Source organism: Canis aureus, chromosome X (assembly GCF_053574225.1).
Source record: "Canis aureus isolate CA01 chromosome X, VMU_Caureus_v.1.0, whole genome shotgun sequence".
Taxonomy (NCBI): Eukaryota; Metazoa; Chordata; class Mammalia; order Carnivora; family Canidae; genus Canis; species Canis aureus.
The window spans coordinates 75,413,361-75,434,614 of NC_135649.1; the positions used below are offsets into that span (position 1 = coordinate 75,413,361).

Sequence of the window (21,254 nt, forward strand, 5' to 3'; positions counted from 1 at the left end):
GATATGAATATATTTTTGTAAATAGTGAAGCATGAGGTCATTGAAAGGGGTATTATAAAAGCCCTGTTGGAAATCTTGTTTGCATCCATGCTGCGGAGCTCCCAGTATGCCTTACCTGACCAACAGAATGACTTAACTAAGTCAAATTCAGTATAGGGTGTATTTTCCTATGTATGTAATGTGTTATGTGTTAATTTCATGACCATAGGGTTCTTCTTCAGTTGGTATATTGAAAAGCAGACCTATGTGAGAGGATGCATGTTACATATTCTGTCTCTGTTGTCTTTGAACTGTTGCCTTTGGTCTTGTGGAGCTATAGTTACCTTGGGGAATCAGTCCTTCATCAAAGCAGACTGATGGAAAAGTTGACTTCTAGACAACATATTCAGAAATTTAGTTCTAAGGGAAAAGTTCTTAAATCTTTTGCCTCGACAGGCCATATGTTCTCTGTTCTGGGATCTGTTTCTCTAAATGCTAGGAAGATTGATGGCCTATATAGGCTGGAACCAATTGAGGAAAAAGGAAAACGAACAACACAGGGGTCAGGATGGCACCCAGAAAGAGACAGACTATTCCCCCACCCTTATCCTCATCACTATGCTTAGGGGAATGTTATGAGTGAGTGTGTGTGTGTGTGTGTGTGTGTGTGTGTGTGTGACATGGCACTGGGATAGATGTCTTCTTGTTGTTGTGTGTAGCCCAGTCCTGCTGGTCACAAAGTTTAATGACCAGGGTTAAGGTCTTTGCACAGCCCCTGCCTTGCTGCGTGATCCTGAGCTCACCCTTTAACTTCCTTATGGCTCAGTTATGCCATCTATCAAATGCAGGATTCAACCTAGATTCCATATGTATCTCACCGGGTGGTGGTAAAAAAAAATCACTGAGTGAATCTGTGCCAAGGTTGAGTAAGGCATCAGAGAAAGCCATATTCTTTCATACCCATGACTTCTCTGGATGGCATAATGTGTGGGTGAGAAAAGGAGTCTGCAGTACTGGAGTCCATTGTGTGTGAGGAATGCCATGGTCTGTAACCCTTTGGGGGTGGGGTACAGTGGTGTTAAATAATGTAACACCAATTCTCAGTTGGTCATTTCCAATGAGGAGGAGAAAAAGGGGAGGAACACAGAGAATTTAGAGCAAATATTTTTGAGCTTCATTTTAGCTTTTGATTTCAACCTCTTCATCCATTCCAGACCGAGGACTGCCTTGAAGCACCAAGGGAAGATGCACTGGAACCTTCTTTCTTCTCTGGGGAAGGAGCTTATGAGTAGGAATAAAAGCATGAGGCCTGTGTAGTCCATATTCACATTCTGGGTCATCCCACCCACTGGCTAATGGAAAGTTGACAAGTATTGTTTGTCTTGTGGTCCAGTGGAGCTTGTGCTCCCAGTGCCATCTCCCTCTCCCCAGCCCTTCACCACTAGTATGTCAGCTTTTCCATAAATAGTAGAGTTGTGTGGGTGGGGTAAAGGGCAAGTAAGGTAGCCAGCTGTGTGGACTGAACACATTCTCATTTTGTCTCCTAAGCTGATCACTGGAGATTCCATCGTTAGTGCTGAGGCAGTATGGGATCACGTCACCATGGCCAACCGGGAGTTGGCATTTAAAGCTGGCGACGTCATCAAGGTCTTGGATGCTTCCAACAAGGATTGGTGGTGGGGCCAGATCGACGATGAGGAGGGATGGTTTCCTGCCAGCTTTGTGAGGGTGAGTGTCAGCCTTCACTCTCCTCTCCTGTCTCCTTGGCTACCTGCCCATGGCTTTCCCCTCACCAGCCTCTGTTTTTCTGCTCATTTCTCTTCCGGTGGCTCCTCTCACATTCCCCCTACCTTTTTTTGTTTTTGTCTTTTACCCAGGACTTAGGCCTTCTTTAATCTTTTCCCTTCTAATTTTGAGTCTTTTCTTTTCTTTTTTTTCCCCCTTATTTAATTTAACAATCCCCATATTCTGCCTCCTGACTTTGACGTGTTGTGACTTTGTACAAATCAGTTCCCTTTTGGTCTGGATGGTTTTTGAAGACTCTTTTAACTCTATATTGCTTTGAACTTACTTTTCTTATCTCTTTTCTTTTATTACTTTCCTTGTCTCCCCTTTTTTGTTCTTTCTTTTTATAGATCCCTCTCTTTCCTTCCCCTCCTTACTCCTCCGTCTGCTTTGCCTTCTTTCTCTTATTAGGGAAGTATGAACACCCCTGTGTGTTGTCTTCAGATGTTAATGTATGAGTGTGGGCTCCCTACCCTCTAGGGGCTACAGTTTACTGACTGCAGATCTTACTTTGAGTCAGGTAACTGGGATCTAAAATGTGTTGAGGGTTGGGAAGCGGGCAGCTTGATGCTTGTAAGACCTTGGCCCTTTTGACATTGCACCACGAAAAACCTAGCCCCTAATAGAAGGGGCACTTGAGAAAGGGTTCCTTAGCAATTTCCGCTCCCTCTGGGTCACCAATTGGCAGGATGCTATGATGTAAGAGCACTGGCCTGGTGTCCCAACTGTTGGCCTTCCTTAGAGTTATAAGCTAGAATCTGTTCTTTTAGTATTTCTGAGCTGTGATTTTTTCCCCCATCCACAAAATGGTATTGATAATTCTTTCATGCCAGTGGATATCACAGTGAATGAAATAATTCACATGGTGACAACTTTGGCAGTACAAGTACCAAAGCTATATCAGGATGTTTTATGATCATCTTTACTATAGCCTATCACCTTTGGTTGGTTTATTCTGTAAGATATCTGATGTCCAACAAAAGATCAGATTGGTTTGGGCTCTTTGGAAGATGAAAGCCCACAAGACTTCAATGATGACATTGTGACATAATTGAAGGAGCAGGTTATTCCCGGAATTAGACAACCCAAAATGCAATTTCAGCTTTACTACCTCCCAACTCCATTGCTTTTGGCAAAATTTTTCAATTTCCTGAACTTTGATTTCATCATCTGAAAAATAAGGATAACAGAATTTTTATGATGATTAAATGAGATCACACAAAGGAGTAAAGTGATTAGCACAGTTCTTGCCACACAGTGAGTACTTGGCAAATGATAACTTGTTTTATTACCATCATTATCCTCCTCATGGTCACTGTCACCAGCGTATTAGCCCCAAAAGATCTTAATGGTTAAAAGAGACTTCCTTCCTTGGAGGGCTGTAAACCCAGAAAACACTGTTACCTGGTTGGAATGATTTAGATGAAGACAGTATTCAGAAGCAGAGAAGTAAACAAAATGATTTCTAATCCTCTGATCCTGAGAATCTCCAAATGAAATATCCAATTCTTTTTCTTCTATCTATATGACATCTTCCATCAGAGTCTTCAAATTCTAAATTTTAGATAGTTAACATACAGCACAATATTGGTTTTAGGACTAGAATTCAGTGACTTATAACTTATATACAACACCCGGGGCTCATCACAATAAGTGCCTTCTTCAATATTCATCACTCATCTAGACCATCTCTCACACACCTCCTCCCCATCAACCTTCAGTTTGTTCTCTATCATAAAGAGATTCTTATGGTTTGTTTCCCTCTCATCTTTTTGTTTGTTTATTTTTCCCCTTCTCAAATGGCCATATGTTCTGTTTTTTAAGTTCTACATATGAGTGAAATCATATGGTATTTGTCTTTCTCTGACTGATTTATTTCACATAGCATGATACCCTCTAGCCCTATCCACATCATTGCAAATGGCAAGATTTCACTTTTTGTAGCTGAGTAGTATTCTGTTTACACACACACACACACACGCACACACACACGCACACACACGCGCACACACACCACATCCTCTTTATCCATTCATAATTTGATGGACATTTGAGCTCTCTCCATAGTTTAGCTGTTGTTGATAATGCTGCTATAAACATCAGGGTGCATGTATCCCTTTCAATCAATGATTTTGTATCCTTTTGGTTACTATCTACCAGTGCACTTAACTGAATTATAGGGTAGTTCCTCTATTTTTGAGGACCTCCTTACTGTTTTCCAGAATGGCTGTACCAGTTTGCATTCCTATCAACAATGCAAGAGGTTTCCTCTTTCTCTACATCCTTCCCAACACCTGTGATTTCCTGTATTGTTAATTTTAGCCATTCTGACAGGTGTGAGATGATATCATATTGTAGTTTTGATTTGTATTTCTCTGATAATCAGTGATATTGAGCATCTTTTCATGTGTCTGTTTGCCATCTGTATGTCTTTGGGAAAATGTCCATTCCTGTCTTCTGATCATTTTTTAATTGGATTATTTGTTGTTTGGGTGTTCAATTTTATAAGTTCTTTATATATTTTGTATACTAACCCTTTATCAGATATGTCATTTGAAAATATCTCCTCCCAACCCTACAAGTTGCCTTTTAGTTTAGTTGATTGTTTCCTTTGCTATGCAGAAGCCTTTTATTTTGATGAAGTCCTGATAGTTTATTTTTACTTTTGTAGGAAACCCAGATTCTTTCTTCAGTTATGCTATTAAATGTGCAACTTGAGCAATTTCTTATACATCTTTGAAACTCCGTTTTCTTCCTTGTAAACTGGGGATAATTGAGTCTTGTGAAAATCCTTTGTGACCTGTGGTATGTTGGTTTCCTATAATTAGGAATTTTGATACCATTTTGGCTGCTTTACAAGAAATTGCTAGTTGTGTCTTCTACACAGTCAAATATCTGCCTCTCCTGTTGTTCAGACTTTTATTCTGTGTGTGTGTGTGTGTGTGTGTGTGTGCGCGCGCGTTCATGTGTGTTCTCAGATTTTCTTCTTTCTGAACTTGGGATAAGGCTTCACAAGAACATTGCAGAAGTTGATGTACCTTACTAGCAGTTGGTTAGGTTATGTAAATTACAGCTTGCTGAACATTGGTCCCCATATCTGGCTGTTGACATCTCCAGCTGCTATTCTGGGCTGATTTCCTCCCTGGGAGCTGAAAGCAGACTGCTGGCATATGAAAGTACTAGATGTAGCAGATCCCACCCCTGTGGTAGTCATCCTTTTATAAGCTGTGCCCTAATCTCACATCATTCAGGCTTTTTTAATTTGTCACTGTGTAAAATGCAGCTTTGTTTCTGACTCTGAGCCATGGCCTGGGGAGGACTTATTGCCCACTGAGGGCAGGATAAGTACAGGACACGTGAAGTCTGTGATAAAGCATGGTTTTGGTCAGAAAGTAAAGAGCCCATTCAGATGCCATCAGCATGTATTTTCCTTGTTTCCTCAAATTCTAGATTTATCTGGTTTCTGGGCAGACTTGAGGCAGAAGATGAAAGGATGAGCTAATCAGGTCATTATTGTCATTCCTTGCAATTGTACAGATCAGATGTCACAGAAATAAAACTCCTGTTATAGGGAAGCTCACTGTTTCAGAGTGTTACTTGGATTTTAATTATGTAGAGTCTCTTGGCTACATTTTGGGAAGGATTTTCACTTGTATGAAAGCCTACACTCATAGTAGATTTACAGCTGAAAAGACTTATCTTGGTCAGCAGTGGCCAACTTAAATGTTTATAAGGTCTAGGCCACTAATTTATTTGAGTAAAGCAATTTGAGACTAGGGTATGTCTGGTTCTGCATCCAATTGGAAAATCTATGCAATCTAAAGTGAACAAAAGTAATTTGGATGGTCCTTATTGGTGAGGTAGGGTGTAAGAAGAAGGAAAGTCTAGTAGCTTGATATCTTCCAGTTTTTTTCAAGAAAATCCAGAAATTGGATCTTCTGTAAAAATCTCCATATTTTTAAAATGTTGACCAGTGATTCACTTTTTTTTTTAAAGAAACACTCTGAGGGACAAATGAAACATATCTGTAGTCTAAATTGTCTCTCCAAGTCCCAGCTTATGACCAGTGATCAGTCCAAGCTCCTCATTGTATAAATTTTGAGGAGACATAAATCCAGAGAATGGAAGTGACTTGCTTACTTATGTAGGCAATTAGTGACAAAGGCAGCACTTGAACCTAGACCTCCTGAATCTTAAGATGGTTAAAATCTTTGTCTAATAAGTACAATGTCTGGGCTTCCTCTCATGTAATTCCTATCATTTTTTCCCCATGGATGGACCATAATTTCCTGTTTCTTTGTATGCCTTGTAATTTTTTTGTTGTTGAAACTGAGCATTTTGAACATTAGAGTGTGGTAACCCTAGGAGTCAGATTCTTCATCTTCCCCAGGGTTTGCTATTGTTGGTTGTTGAGGGCTGTCATTGTCTTTTCACTTAATGTCCCATTCCAGGCTAATGGCAACAGTGTTTTGCTTTCTTGTGATTAGTTCATTTATGCCAGCCCTTATTTGTCCACTCCAGCTTCAAATGAATATAGGACTTCGGCTTTAACCATCTATGTAGACAGTCTTATTTGTGGCCCTAGAGGTGAATCATTATAGGATCTGTGAGTTGAGGTTAACATTAGCAGGAAGGACCTTTCTCCCTAGATAATAGAGATATATCTTTTCCATAGTAGAATTTCAAATGGCATTATTAATACTTATATGCATTCACATAATCCATTTTAATGGCATCTCACTATGTACATGTTTTGGATGAGATCATCAGTGTATCCTTTGGCTAATTGGAAAGGGTTTTTTTTTTTTTTTTTTTTTCATTTATTTATGATAGTCACAGAGAGAGAGAGAGAGGCAGAGACACAGGCAGAGGGAGAAGCAGGCTCCATGCACCGGGAGCCTGATGTGGGATTCGATCCCGGGTCTCCAGGATCGCGCCCTGGGCCAAAGGCAGGCGCCAAACCGCTGCGCCACCCAGGGATCCCGGAAAGGGTTTTTTTTTTAATATGGAGCCATCTTCAGCTGAGAGAAAACTTTAAATCTTGTTGTTGTTGCCTGACCCAGGTGATTTCCAAATTCAAGTCTCTCTTAGAATCACCCAAATTTAAAGCAACCTTTAAGATAATATGATGTATATTGTAGCCATCAGGCAGCATTTATAACCTAATCACCTGGAACTTCTGAGAACTGGCCAGCAGTTGTCAGGAAAACCTGAACTACTTTTCTACTTCCTTGTTTAAAGCTGATAACCCTTATACTGTAGTCTAAGCTAATTTCTTGAAATATGTTGCTTTTTGCAGTAGGCAAATGCTATTATTTAAGAGTTGGCACCAGTAGAAGACACTTTGTATTGTTCTCTTGGTGGTGGATCTTTCCTTCTGAGGCCCAGTTGTTGATCCATAAAATGAATCAGCGATTTGATTGGCTACCTGAGTTGAAGGCTGTGATCTGGGACCTGCGGCTTGTTTTTTCTCTCTGTAGCCAATCCCCCGGGTTCATTTGAAGATTACCTTGGGCCTCCCTAGTAAAATGTCTAATCTGCCTTAGTGGTCTTCATCACCTGTGGAAAGAAAGACCATGATTGATTGAGTGCTCTTTGGGAAGTATGAAATTTTGGAAAATAATGATAATTGTATATATAATTTTCTTTTTCAACAGTATAGATATCATTATGAGTCAGAGTAAACCTCTTTTTCTCCTCATGCCTTCTCATTTCTAGTACTATTAATATTTCCTTGCCAGTACTAACTAAGCACCAAACAAAAGTGACTATCTAGCACTTAGCACAGCTGCCTTCTTGAGCCAGGTAGACAAGGGCTAAAGCTATCTGGTATCTTGAAAGGACTCTTTCCAGGTATTCTGCCCTGCTTATTGGAGGATCACCAGAGAAACCATACTTAGAAACCCATGGTTTCTCTTCTTGTTTTAAGAAGTGAGTCTTCTTGAAGAACCTTGATTTGGGATACCTTAGTGTTGAATGAAAAAAATGATGTTTTCTGTTCCGAGAATGGATTTAATTCCTCAAGTTAACACAGGGTACTAATTCCTGGAGGACATGAAGGCTGAATGCAAATCTCTAGGATATCAGTCATGAGACAAAGGGTTCTGGGGGCTCAGTCCTTATGTGGACTATTCCTATTAGAGAGCCAGCCGTGAGAGTCTGACATCTAAATATATATAGGTGCCATATCCTTTTAGAGACATGTAGGTACCATTGCCATTCAGAGTATCTGGATGTATATGAGAGCTTTAAGCAAGAAGGCTGGACTGATCAATTGAACGTGTCAGTCCTTAAGGGACATAACCATCTTCCCCTTTTCTTGACTAAGACTGGTACTCAGACCCAGGGATACTTGAGTTACAGGCTGACTTTTGCTAAGTCTTTTGTCTTAGAGGAGCCAAGAGGGTAGGTAGATGATGCTAAGAGGACAAGAGAGGGAAATGAATAGGGAGCTTTAGGCAGAAAATATGCTAGCCTTTTGAGGTTGAATGGTTCTTCTCTATTGGAAATATGCCGCGTAGGCATAACAAAGATCAGTTTGTATGTGTTGAGTAGGGGGCATTCTCTGTAGAGGAATAGGGAATGGTGGAGTTCCTGGGGATGGAGAGAGAAAACATTAGACAGATTATCGTGCAGAAAGAGCACAGTGAAAGTAGCAGGAACATTGGGCTGAGAAGTCAGAGACCTGATTTGAAGGGCTAGCTCTGCTGCCAATTCTCTGGGGAATGTCAGGCAGGGACCTTTCCTTTCCTGGGCCTCAGTGTCTCAACTGACAATTCAAGGGGTTGGACCAGGTGGTTTCTAAAGGCCCTATCTGCACCAGTCTGAAGTTCTTTCATGATTCTAGAATCAGGATTACCTGCGTTTACCATTCTGCATCCACTGAGAACAATACATTCAAATTGATTTGATGGAACTGCCCAGTGGAGCAGGAAGGATTTGGCTCAACACTACAGTTGTTGAGTAGAGGGTAGGGACCATTGACACATTAATAGGTAACAACTTATTGCCAGGTGATAAGGTTGTTTCTGTGAGGTACTAACCACTTGGTACTTCATGGGAAGATGCCACAGGGTGGCATGATGAAACAATTCAGCCCAGAAATGGCCTTCTTGTACTTTGAGCAGCCAGACCCTAAGTTAAAAGACAGTTTCTTTTGATCTCTGCCAAAGTTACCACATCCACTAAGTAGGAAACTTCCAGAGGTGTAAATATCTAGGTTCCAAGCTCACCTCCTTATATATGCCTCTCCTACTGTCTCTCTGAAGCCAGGATGCTCTTTATTAGGAATCATAGACTTTCCTATTATAATTACAACTTTGTTTTAGGATACAGACCCCTTGAGAGAAAATAAGTGAGGATTAACTTTAGCCTATTAACCTATTAAGTCTGAAGTATATATAAATGATTGATATCAAACCTTTGCCTGAGAATGATTTGGAGGGGAGAAGGGACCATGAGAGAAGCAAAGAAAGGAAGTAAGCAAAGAAAAAGAGAAAAAAGGTAGATATAAATAAAAAGGTTCATAGAGACACCATGGGAAGCGAGGGGTGTAAGCATATACACTTCCCCAGCACCTCCATTTCGATGGAGCTAGCTCACCCTCTGCAGGGACTGGCTCCTAAGGCTCTGTGCCCCTTAGGAAGTACTTGAAATTCTAGAAGACTGGCTTGAGAGAGTACTGACTTTACATCTTATATCCAGTGCTTGTGAGTGGTGTGATCTTCAGCATAGTTCTTCATAGCTTTGAACCTTTAATTTTTCTCACCTGTAAGTTGGGGATATTGAGCCCTGCTTTTTCTCAAATATCAGACCCTGACATTTGAAAAGTATGCTACAGGTTGATATAGTCTTTCCCAACATGGCCTTGATTTACCGTCTCTCATATACAGAATTCTAAGTTTAGCAGAATAGGGCAGAGGGGTGCAAACTCTGGTTACAGCTGAATACTAGAGCACAGAGATCTAGTATTAGAGACCCAAGCTACTTAGAATAGGACCTGGAACCTGGGCTTCTTGGGGCTCACAATCCAATGCCTTTGCCGTTCCCCAGGACCACTGTGGGGCTCAAAAGATCTACTTGGTGTGAAATGAGGTTAGCAATCCTGAGGTCTATGCCCCCACAAGAGATTATACTTCTTCCCTTGAAACAGAAGCTTGAAAGTTTGGTTGGCTTTCTTGAGAGGGAGAGACCACAAAGAAGGCAAAGGATCAGGTCAGTGCAGAAGACAGCCACCCAGGAAAGGAGTGCCACTGGTACTGTCAGGGCCATGAAATCATGACGGCTTGGCCCTGGCAGTTCTCTTTTGGTTCCTTCTTGTCCTGAAGTTCTAGTTCAGAGATGTCAGGGTTATTAGCTCTCTCATAATGGCATGTTTCTCTCCTAGTCTGGTGCCAAAAGTACCCCTGGCTAAACCATACAAAATCCGGGCTTGTCAGTAACATTGCCTAGGCTGCTGGTCTCCAGGCCTCTTTATGACTCTACAAGGGCCAGCCTCTACCTTTCCTGATCCCCTGAGAGAGATCTGGACACACCTTAGATAGACCTCAGCTATGAAATCTCCAAGTCTACCAAGTTCAGCTTTATATCTACTTTCTTATCTTCCCTTCCCACCCTTGGGCCCTTGGTCTTAACCACTCCCCAGTCATGGAGATAACTAGTTTCCCAGGTCACTGCATCCAGTCAAGTGATATACTTTCCTATGTGAATACCAAAATTGGGTGTGGACTGAGTTGGCACAGCAGTATGCCAGAACAAAGGGTCAGCACTAAATCTCTGTCAATCTCAAAGATCTAGAATTTTAATCCCTGGACAGCACTTACTGGTTTAAATTGGGGCATCTCCTGAGAATTCTTGAATTTCCTAACTGACCCCAGAACACACAATAGTCATAAGATACCATTCCAAGGAGTTATATCATAAAGAGACACCTTAGCAAACAATATTCTTCCCTTTGGCCTTTATTACTTTTCCAAAAACTTTAGTTCTAGCATATACTTGCTCCATTTCTCTTTCTTTAAAAAATGATTGATTGATTGATTTCAGAAAGTGAGAGAGACTCTCAAGCAGATACCATGCTGAGCGAAGAGCCTTATTGGGGCTTGATCTCATGACCTTGAGATCAGGACCTAAGCTGAAATCAAGAGTCAGATGCTTACCAACTGAGATACCTGACCATCGCTTCTCTTTCTTGACTGGGGCAGATTAGAGACTATTCCTTGCCTGTCCCCAACCTGCATCCCCAAATACAACCTTTCACCTCTGGAACAGAAATAACTAGAGCTCACAGGTCAATCCACCCAGCTTAATTTCTGTTTCCTCACAGAAAACATTAGACTGCACATTAGGCTGTTTTTGGATGAGGTATGATGGAATTGAGAGGGAGACTGGGAGTAGGGTTTTCTATAACAGCATATCTAAAGTGGTACCAGGCCTAGGTACTTCCCCCTTGATCCTTCTTATAGGAATGGTACTACAGAAGGCAAAACAGAAGTCTCCTTCAAGTGCAGATGATTTCTTAAGAGGTAGAAGGAAGGCCTCTCCTACATCATAAATGGCCAGTTCTCTGTTTCACTTTTGATTTTCTCCCTTTCTGCTGAGAAAATATGCAGCTATACAAGGAAAAATCTATTTGGGGTGATTGGGGCTCAGAGTTCTTTGTTAAAAAGTAGTTAAAGATAACATTTGGGAGATCTAACTTTCCTGACTGTACTTCCTTTCCACCACTAGCACTTCACAATCACCCACCTTACCACCCATCCACTGACCCCTATCCAGCAGCAGAAGATGTAGAAGGTGAATCTGCCCCTTAACAGATAGCACATAACAGATTACTAAACAAAATTACTGCACCAGCTTTTTTTTTGTCTTGTTAAGTACAAGATAGAAACTAAACAGATAACAGGGACAAGGGTAAGTAATGGGAGAGCAGAGCCCAAAGGAGAAAGGAGGGAAGGAATGGGAGGAAGAGAGGAAGAGGGGAGTTCTCTCCTCTGGAAGGACTTTCATCACTCACCATTTTTATCATCACTACCAATTGTTTAGAGAGCCCCTTCTTATATGTACACTCTCCGTGGCTTTAGCATGCTCAATTAAAAGAAGTATTTCTTCAACCTGGAATCCCATACTGTCATTACTTTTACTAGCTAAACAGATGTCTTAATGGAGAAGCCTGTTTTGTTATGATAGTTCCTTTCATTACCTAGTGGCTTTCTTTAAACTTTTATGGATCACTTGACCTGTCCTATCTCATGAAAGCCTCTGTTCACCAGCATTTCTCATCCCCATTGCAGAAAGAGGATTTTGAGGCCTCAAAATGGGATATAGTTTATCTAAGGTTATATAGCAAATTAGAATTGCGGAGCATAACCAAATCTCTAATTTAGCCCTTCTGGTTGTTTAGCTCAGTGTTGTTTCTTTGACTTCCACTAGGTTGCTTACTAGGAGTTTTTGCTGTTTGAAGATGCTTAGAAACAGGCTTTAAAAAATAGGATGAATATTACTATAATCTCACTTGTGCTAATAATATGTCTTCTGGACCTTTTATTTGCCTCCATGGACTATCATACAGAGGCTTCAGCATTGATGTTGTCAGTATATTGTTTGTATTCATGCTCTAGGTATTATTCCCTGTGATTGCCCATGGGCCCTGCTTAATGAAAGAAATTCTGGCTGAAGTTTGTGTTTGACTGGACTTGAATTGGATTCAGCCAAAAGATCTGTGAACAGTGGTTGTTGACTTATACAGCCAGGACATTTTAGGGCTTAGGTAGATTTTAAAATTCATCTATTGTGGTTCCATACAAATTTTAGGATTCTTTGTTCTAGCTCTGTGAAAAATGCTGGTGGTATTTTAATAGGGATTACATTAAATATGTAGATTGCTTTGAGTAATAGAGACATTTTAACAATATTCCTTCGTCTAATCCATGAGCATAAAACGTCTTTCCGTTTTTTGGTGTGTCCTCTTCAATTTTTCCATTAGTGTTTTATAGCTTTCACAGTACAGGCCTTTCACCTCTTTGGTTGGGTTTATTCCTAGGTATCTTATAGTTGTTAGTGCAATTGTGAATAGGATGTATTCCTTGAATTCTCTTCCTGCTGCTTCATTATTGGTGTATAGAAATGCAACGGATTTCTGTACATTGATTTTGTATCCTACTAATTTACTAACTTCATGTATTAGTTTTAGCAATTTTTTGGTGGAATGTTTTGAGTTTTCTATATAGAATATCATGTCATCTGCAAATAGTGAAAGTTTCATTTCTTCCTTACTGATTTGAATGCATTTTATTTCTTTTTGTTGCCTCATTGCTGTGGTTAGGACTTCTAGTATTATGTTAAATAACAGTGGTGGAAGTGGACATCCTTGTCTTATTCCTGACTATAGAGGAAAAGTTCTCAGTTTTCCCCCATTGGGGATGATAATAGCTGTGGACTTCTCATATATGGCCTTTATTATATTGAGATATGTTCCCTCTAGCCCTACTTTGCTGACGAATTTTATCATGAATGAATATTGTACTTTGTTAAATGCTTTTTCCGCATCTATTGAAATGATCATATGGTTCTTATTCTTTCTTTTATTAATGTGCTGTATAACATTGATTTGTGAATACTGAACCACCCTTGCAACCCAGGAATAAACCTACTTGATCATGCTGAATGATTTTTAAAAATACATTGTTGGATTCAAATTGTTGTATCTTATTGAGAATTTCTGCATCCTAACAATCCAAAAATTTGTATGGAACCACAAGACTCTGAATAGTCAAAGCTACCTTGAAAAAGCAAAGCAAAGCTGGAGGTACACAATTCCAGACTTTAAGTTGTATTATAAAGCTGTAGTGATCAAAAGTTTGGTAATGACACAGAACCAGGCACAGACCCATACAGTCCAAGATGAACCACTAATTGCAGGTGGCTCATGGCATTGCCCCCGATGGCGGTAAGTGTACATTTCAGTTGATGATGTGAAAGGCCTTCAGGTTGTAGGGGTGTTTCTCTTCAAGAATGGAATTAGAGACCAGTGGATGGGAAGAAACTCCCTTAAAGACACTCTCACCTGAATAAAGGACTTTCCACTAATGAAATTGCACTGTTGATCCCATCTCATGGGGAAAGGCAATCTGTGGGCAGCTAGGCTTGAACATTAGTTTGCTAAGATTTGTGTTCATTGCCCCTCTTCTTTCTCCACATACCAAGGAAGTATAGATGAGAAGAGAAGCACTATCAGCTGGTTTGAAAATTCACCTTCAAAGTGATTCGCATCCTGCCTTTCTTGGCAGAAGTCAGACTTATTAATATACCTAGATTCCAATACTGGCTTTTCTACTAACTTGCTGTGTGATCCTGGGCTAATTGCTCATCCTCTCTGTTGTTGTTGTTGTTGTTGTTTTTAATCTCAAATAAGATGTAACTAGAATAAATAGCATCTGAGAGTGAGAAGAGTCTTAGAAAACATCGAGTTCAATTTCTGACTTTATAGATGATGAAGGTAAGTTTTTAAGGAGGAGAAGCGACTTAACCTCTGATTCCAGAAGTCTTTGGACTCTAAATTCTAAGCAACTCATGCAATAGTGTGGAGAGCCAATATTAGACTCACAGAGACAACCTGGCCCAGCAGGTTCAGATTCTTCCTCAGATGTGCCTGCCAATAATGAAGATGGAGCCTGAACAAAGCCTTCAGAAGCCCGTTCATTTCCCTTGAACGTGTCTCTGCTGTCAGGCCATGCAGGGTGAGGAGGAAAGATAATGCAGTTGCATCTAATTCTCTCCCCAGCTGATAAAGAAGACACTGGTGACAGGGATCAGCAGCCAATGTGGCATGTGGATGGGTAGAAAGAGTTTCCATCTTCCTAAGCCAGACAGCTCTGGTACTATTGAGTGGTGAGCTGCATTCAATTCTGGGTTATTTAATAGAGGCAGCAGGTAAGTGTGGGAGAGGGAAGTGTGGGTGAGAGAGGAACAAATAGGAGAGAGCACCCCACTATCAGGAATCTAGGGTTCACCTGACCTAGCGAATTGTGGCTCTGGGAGGAACAGGATGTTCCCGTGTCCTCCAACTCCTATGTACAGAGAAATATCTTAATAAATACTTTTGGAGTCAAACTGGAAAAAAAAAAGTTTGGTAATGACAAAAATAGATAAATAGATGAATAGAACAGAATAGAAAACCCAGAAATGAGCCCACAACTATATGGTCAATTTTTGACAAAACAGGAAAGTATATCCAATGGGAAAGACAGTCTCTTCAATAAATGGTGCTGGGAAAACTGGGCAGCAACATGCAAAGAAAGAAACTTGACCACGTTCTTACACCATACACAAAAATAAATTCAAAATGGGTTAAAGACCTAAATGTGAGACATGAAACCGTAAAGTCCTGGAGGAGAATACAGGCAGGAACCTCTTTGACATAGCCTGGAGTAACTTCTTTCTACATATGTCTCCTGAGAGAAGGGAAACAAAAGTAAAAATAACCCATTGGGATTTCATCAAAATAAAAAGCTTCTGTGCAGTGAAGGAAGCAATCAATAAAACTAAAAGGCAACCTATAGAACAGGAGATATTGTAAGTGACCTATTCTTAATTAATTAATTTTTAATTTAAATCCTAGTTAGTTGACATACAGTTCAATATTGGTTTCAGGAGTAGATTCAGTGATTCATCATTTATATATAACACCCAGTGCTCCTCATAACAAGTGCCCTCCTTAATACCTATCAACCATGTATCCCATCCCTGACCTACCTCCCTCCATCAACCCTCAGTTGGCTTTTTATACTTAATAGTCTTTCATGATTTGTTTCCCTTTCTCTTTTTCACCCCTTCATAAATTCATCCATTTCGTTTCTTAAATTTCATTTATGAGTGAAATCATATGGTATTTGCCTTTCTCTGATTGACATATTTTGCTTAGCATAATACATTCTAGCCCCATCCATGTTGTAACAAATGGCAAGATTTCATTCTTTGTGATGGATAATATTCCAGTGTGTGCGTGTGTGTGTGTGTGTGTGTGTGTATGTGTGTGTATCTTCTTTATCCATTCATTCATCAGTTGATGGGCATTTGGACTCTTTCCATAGTTTGGCTATTGTTGATAATGCTGCTATAAACATCAGGGTGCATGTACCCCTTTGAATGTGTATTCTTGAGTCCTTTGGATAAATACCTAGTAGTTGAAACTGTTGGATCAGAGGGTAGTTCTATTTTTTAGCTTTTTGAGGGACCAACACACTGTTCTCCAGAGTGGCTGCATCAGTTTGCATTCCCATCAACAGTTCAAGAGGGTTCTCCTTTCTCCACATCCTCCCCAACACCTATTGTCTCTTGTATTATTGATTTTAGCCACTCTGATAGGTATGATGGTAATATCTCATTGTAATTTTGATTTCTGTTTCCATGATTATCAATAATGTTGAACATCATCTCATGTATCTGTTGGCCATCTGGATGTTTTCTTTGGAAAAATGTCTAATTATGTCTTCTGACAATTTCTTAACTAGATTATGCAAATGACATATCTGACAAAGGGTTAGTATCTAAAATCTGTAAAGAACTTATAAAACTTAACACCCAAAACAACTTTATCCTATCCCTCAATATCTGCTTCCTGCTACTCCAACATGTATATAGCTAGACAGAGGCCATTTGACCAGTAAAAGCTTCTGTTTCTCTTATTCAGTCACTTGTATGAGGACATGGGCTATAGGGAAGCCTGAATAGGCTGATACTGCCAGGCTTACAAAACTAATAGAAATGGTGTTGCAACTAATGAGTCTGCTGAATATGCAATTGAACGGCGTACTGCTACTCTGGCTTCTACCAACAGTCATAACGTTACTGGGGCTATATATCAGAGAGGGTGGGTCTTTGTACTTCTATATTTGGATAGCTTAACTCGAAGTCTTTTCTTTTAGCCCATACAAAATGCAAATAAAGGAAATGCAGAATGAACTTTTAAAGGTCCTGGCAGTCAATTATTATGTACATATCTCTACATGAAAATATTCGTTTTCTGCCACCTCCCCCCAAGAACACAATATCCTATACGTAATATTGTGAAGTAAATCCTGGGTAATTTGATAAAATTTGACCCAACTATTATTTTTGTGACTATTTGACTAATATAAACCTAAATTTTATCAAGGTCTAAGCAGGCGATAGGCCCATGCAAACCAGCTAAAAGGAGAAGACTTAGGTGTAATATGGGGCATAATTTGTTTCAGAGACATTTAGTGGGTTTTTTTGTAACAATTATACATTATAGATTGGAATAGATATTTGAATACATACATATCAAATATGTATACCATTGAAAGTATTTGAAACACGGGTGTTTGCTTAATTTGACTTGAAATATTTTTTCAACATTTAAAAAATTATTTATTTTTGACAAATAAAATTATATGTATTTAAGGTGTACAAGATGATGTCCTGGTATATGTATACACTGTGAAATTATTATCACAAACTAACATATCCATTACTTCCCATAGCTAACTATTGTTTTTACTTTTTATGATGAGAGCACTTGAGTTCTAATTCTCCCCACATTTCAAGTATACAATATAATATTATTACCTATACCCAATATGCTACATGCTAGATCTCCAGAATTATTTATCTTATAACTAAAAGTTAGTACTCTTAGATCAATATCTTCCCTTTCCCCTGATAACCATCATTCTACTTCCTAGTACTATGAGTTTGACTTTTTTTTAGATACCATATGTAAGTTAGATCAAGTAATATATTTATCTTTCTGTATCTGGCTTATTTCACTTAGCTCAATACCTTATAGGTTCAGCCATGTTGTTGCAAATGACTCTGTTCACTTTTTAAAAAAAGATTGAGTAATATTTCATTATTAATATACATACTATATTTCATTATATATGTATATATATAATATGTATATATATGTATATATATATTTTATGTTGTTTCCCTATCCTGACTACTATGAATAAAGCTTTAGTGAACATGGGAATATAGAATTCTATTTGAAATAGTGATTTTATATACTTTGGATATGTGAAGTAGAATTGCTGGATCATATAATAGTTCTACTTTTAATTTTTTTTGAGGTACATCCAAACTGTTTTCCATAATGACTGTACCAATTTACATTCCTACCCATAGTTCACAAGGGTTTACTTTTCTCCACATTCTTACTAATTTGTTATATTTTGATTGTTTGATTAGCTATACCCTACATGGATAAGGTAATATCTCATTATTGTTTTGATTTCCATTGTCATTAGAAAAGATATTTAAATGATTTCAATCTTCTTAAATCGATTAAGACTTGTTTTATGGCCTGACAACACATGGTATATCCTGGAGAGTGTTCCACAAGCACTTAAGGAGAATGTGTATTCTGTTGCTGTTGGATGGAATCTTCTGTGTATGTCCATTAGATACATCTGGTCTAAAGTGTAGTTTAGGTCCAGTGTTTCCCTATTGATTTTTTGTTGGATGATCTGTAAATTGCTGAAAGTGGGATATTGAAGTCCCCTACTATTAATGTATTACTATTTCTCCCTTCAGATCTGTTAATATTTGCTTTATATATTTAGGTGCCTTGGGTGCACATGTATTTACTGTTATTATTCCTCTTTATGTATTGACTTCCTTATGATTATATGACTACCTTTTTTATCTCTTATAGTTTTTGACTACTAAACTTTTTTTTTTTCTGATATAAGTATAGCTACTCCTACTCTCTTTTGGTTTCCATTTTCATGGAATATCTTTTTCCATTAACTTTACTTTAAGCCTGTACATATCCTTTTGTTCTTTTACTTTTTAAATTCAAGTATAATTAACAGTGTTATATTAGTTTCAGGTGTACAATATAATTCAAAAATTCTGTATATTTATTAGTGTTCATCAAGATAAGTGTATTCTTGAGGTGCCTGGGTGGCTCAGTTGGTTAAGCCTCCAACTCTTGATTGCAGCTCAGGTCATGAACTCAGGGTCCTGAGAGCAATCCCTCTCTCCCTCTCCTCCTTCCCCACCTCTGTTCTCAACACCTGCATGTGTGTGTACATGCTCTCTCTCTAAAAAAAAGATAAGTATATTCTTAAGCCCTGTTATCTATCTCATAGATAACATACCCACCTCTCCTCTAGCAATCAGCAATTTATTCTATGTATTCAAGAGCCTTTTTGTCTTTTTTCCTTGTTTTTTTTTCATTTGTTTTGTTTCTTAACTTCCTGAATAGATATTTCTAAAGAAGACATACTAATGGCTAATATACTAATGGCATGAAAAGATGTTCAACATCTCTAATCATCAGGGAAACGTAAATTAAAACCACAATGAGATATCACTTTACACCTGTCTGAATGGCTAAATTCAACAACACTAGAAATAACAAGTGTTGGCAAGGATGTGGAGACAAAGGAACCCCTTGTACGGTGTTGGTGGAATGCAAATTGGTGCAGCCATTGTGGAAAACAGTATGGAAGTTTTTATTTAAATTCCAGTTAATTAACATACAGTGTAATATTAGTTCAGGTGTACAATATAGTGATTCAACACTTCCTTACATCTTTTTATATTGTGTATCCATTCACAAAATATTGTAGCTATGGTTATTTATAATTTGTCCTTTAGGCTTTATACTAGAATTAAGTGATTTATATACCACCATATCACATGTTAGAGTATTCTTAGTTTGACTATATATTTACTTTTATTAGTGAGTTTTATACTTTGATATAATTTTGTATTAGTAGTCAGCATCCTTTCTTTACAGCTTGAAGAATTCCCTTTAGCATTCCTTGTAAGACAGTTCTACTAGTGGTGAACTTCAGCTTTTACTTACCTGGGAATGTCTTTTTCTCTCTTTCAATTGTTTTTGATGGCTTTGCTGTGTAAAGTATTTTTGGTTGGCAGTATTTTTCTTTCAGTAATTTGAATAAAGCGTCCCACTTCCCTGGTCTGCAAGGTTTCTGCTGAGAAATCCACTGGTAGCCTTATGGGGGTTCTTTTGTATGTGATGAGCTCCTTTTTTCTTGCTGCTTTCAATATTCTCTCTTTGTCTTTGATTTTTGACATTTAAAAAATATTTTATTTTTTTATTTGAGACAAAGAGAGAGAGAACATGAGCTATGGGGAGGAGTAAAGGGAGAGAGAGAATCAAACTCCCCACTGAGCAGGGAGCCCAACTCAGGGCCAACTCAGGGCCCAACCCTGGGTCCTGGGATCATGACCTGATCCCAAGGCAGATGTTTAACCAACTGAGCCACCCAGATGGCCATGACCTTTTTTTTTTGGCCATGACTTTTTATATTTTTATTGTAATGTTTCTCAATGAAGTCTTTGGATTGAACCTGATTGGGAATCTGTGAGTTTCATGTACCTGGATGTCCAAATCTTTCCTGGGGAGTTTTCAGCCATTGTTTCTTTAAATAAGCTTTCCTCAAGAGGCATCTAGTTCCTACCCTCAGCACATTTTGAACACTTTTGTTTTCAATTTTTTTAATTTTTAAAAATGTACTTAGAGAGAAGGGAAGAGAAAGAGGAAGAGGAAAAGAATATCAAGTAGACTCCCCACTGACCACAGAGCCTGACATGAGGCTCAATCTCATGACCCTGAGCTCATGACCTGAGCCAAAATCAAGTGTCAGATGCTCAACTGACTGAGCCACCCAGGCACCCCATTGTCATCAAATTTTTCATGCATGCCAATCTGTTAACTATAAAATATCATCTTGTTCTGGTATTACTTTACATTTTTAATATTTCTGAACAGATTGAACATATTTTGATATGTTTATTAATCATAATTTCTTATCTGCAAGGTGTGTCTCAAGTTTTTCTCATTTTTTCCTAATGTGCTGTTGGTCATTCTTTCATTTATAAAGACCTTTATAATTTTGAAAACTAATCATTTGTGCAAACATCTCCTGACAGCTAATGGCTGGCTTGTCTTTCACTTTATCTATGCTACCTTTTTAGAGAGAAGTTCCTACTTAAAGTGGTCAAATTTATTAATTTCTTTCTTGTTTGTGATAATTTTTGTTTCTTGTTTAAGAAATTTTCTCTCAGGCTATAAAGTCATTCTTCTAAGTTGTGTTTTGAAAGCTTTCATAGCTCTGGTTTTAATTTTAAGTATTTAATCCCTTGGGAATTTATTATATATGGGGTGAGAAAAGGATCTGATTTTATTTCCTCCATTTATTAAACATCTTTTTTTTTTTTTGAGTGAACCCAGGCAATTTTATTACTTCATCCTTGAACCTCAGTTTCCTCATCAGTAAGATGGGGATAATAGCACCTATTTAATAATTACTAACTACATTAATGCAAGGGAAACACAGTATGCTTAGTATGTACCTGGCACATACTAAGCACTCAGCAAATCCAGCTATTATTTATATATGCTGATGTCTTCAAACAGGGATGGGATCTTAATACAGAAAATAGGAGGTGTCAGCCACTCATATGTTCTCTTGGCTTCTGTTTTTTTTTTT

At 38.6% G+C, this 21,254-nt stretch overlaps 1 protein-coding gene across 9 annotated transcripts in view; it reads left to right on the plus strand.

Annotated features, from left to right (window-relative positions):
* Nucleotides 1-21,254, plus strand: part of ARHGEF9 (Cdc42 guanine nucleotide exchange factor 9) — a 211,907-nt gene that overhangs the window by 69,473 nt on the left and 121,180 nt on the right. For 6 of the 9 annotated variants that reach the window (XM_077889186.1, XM_077889189.1, XM_077889188.1 and 3 more), the window contains one exon: nt 1,528-1,707. The exons of the other annotated variants lie outside the window; for them this stretch is intronic. In XM_077889186.1, the coding sequence (XP_077745312.1) occupies nt 1,528-1,707 (180 nt within the window). Of the gene's footprint in view, nt 1-1,527; nt 1,708-21,254 lie in introns of those variants that run through there. 9 annotated transcript variants of the gene reach the window in all.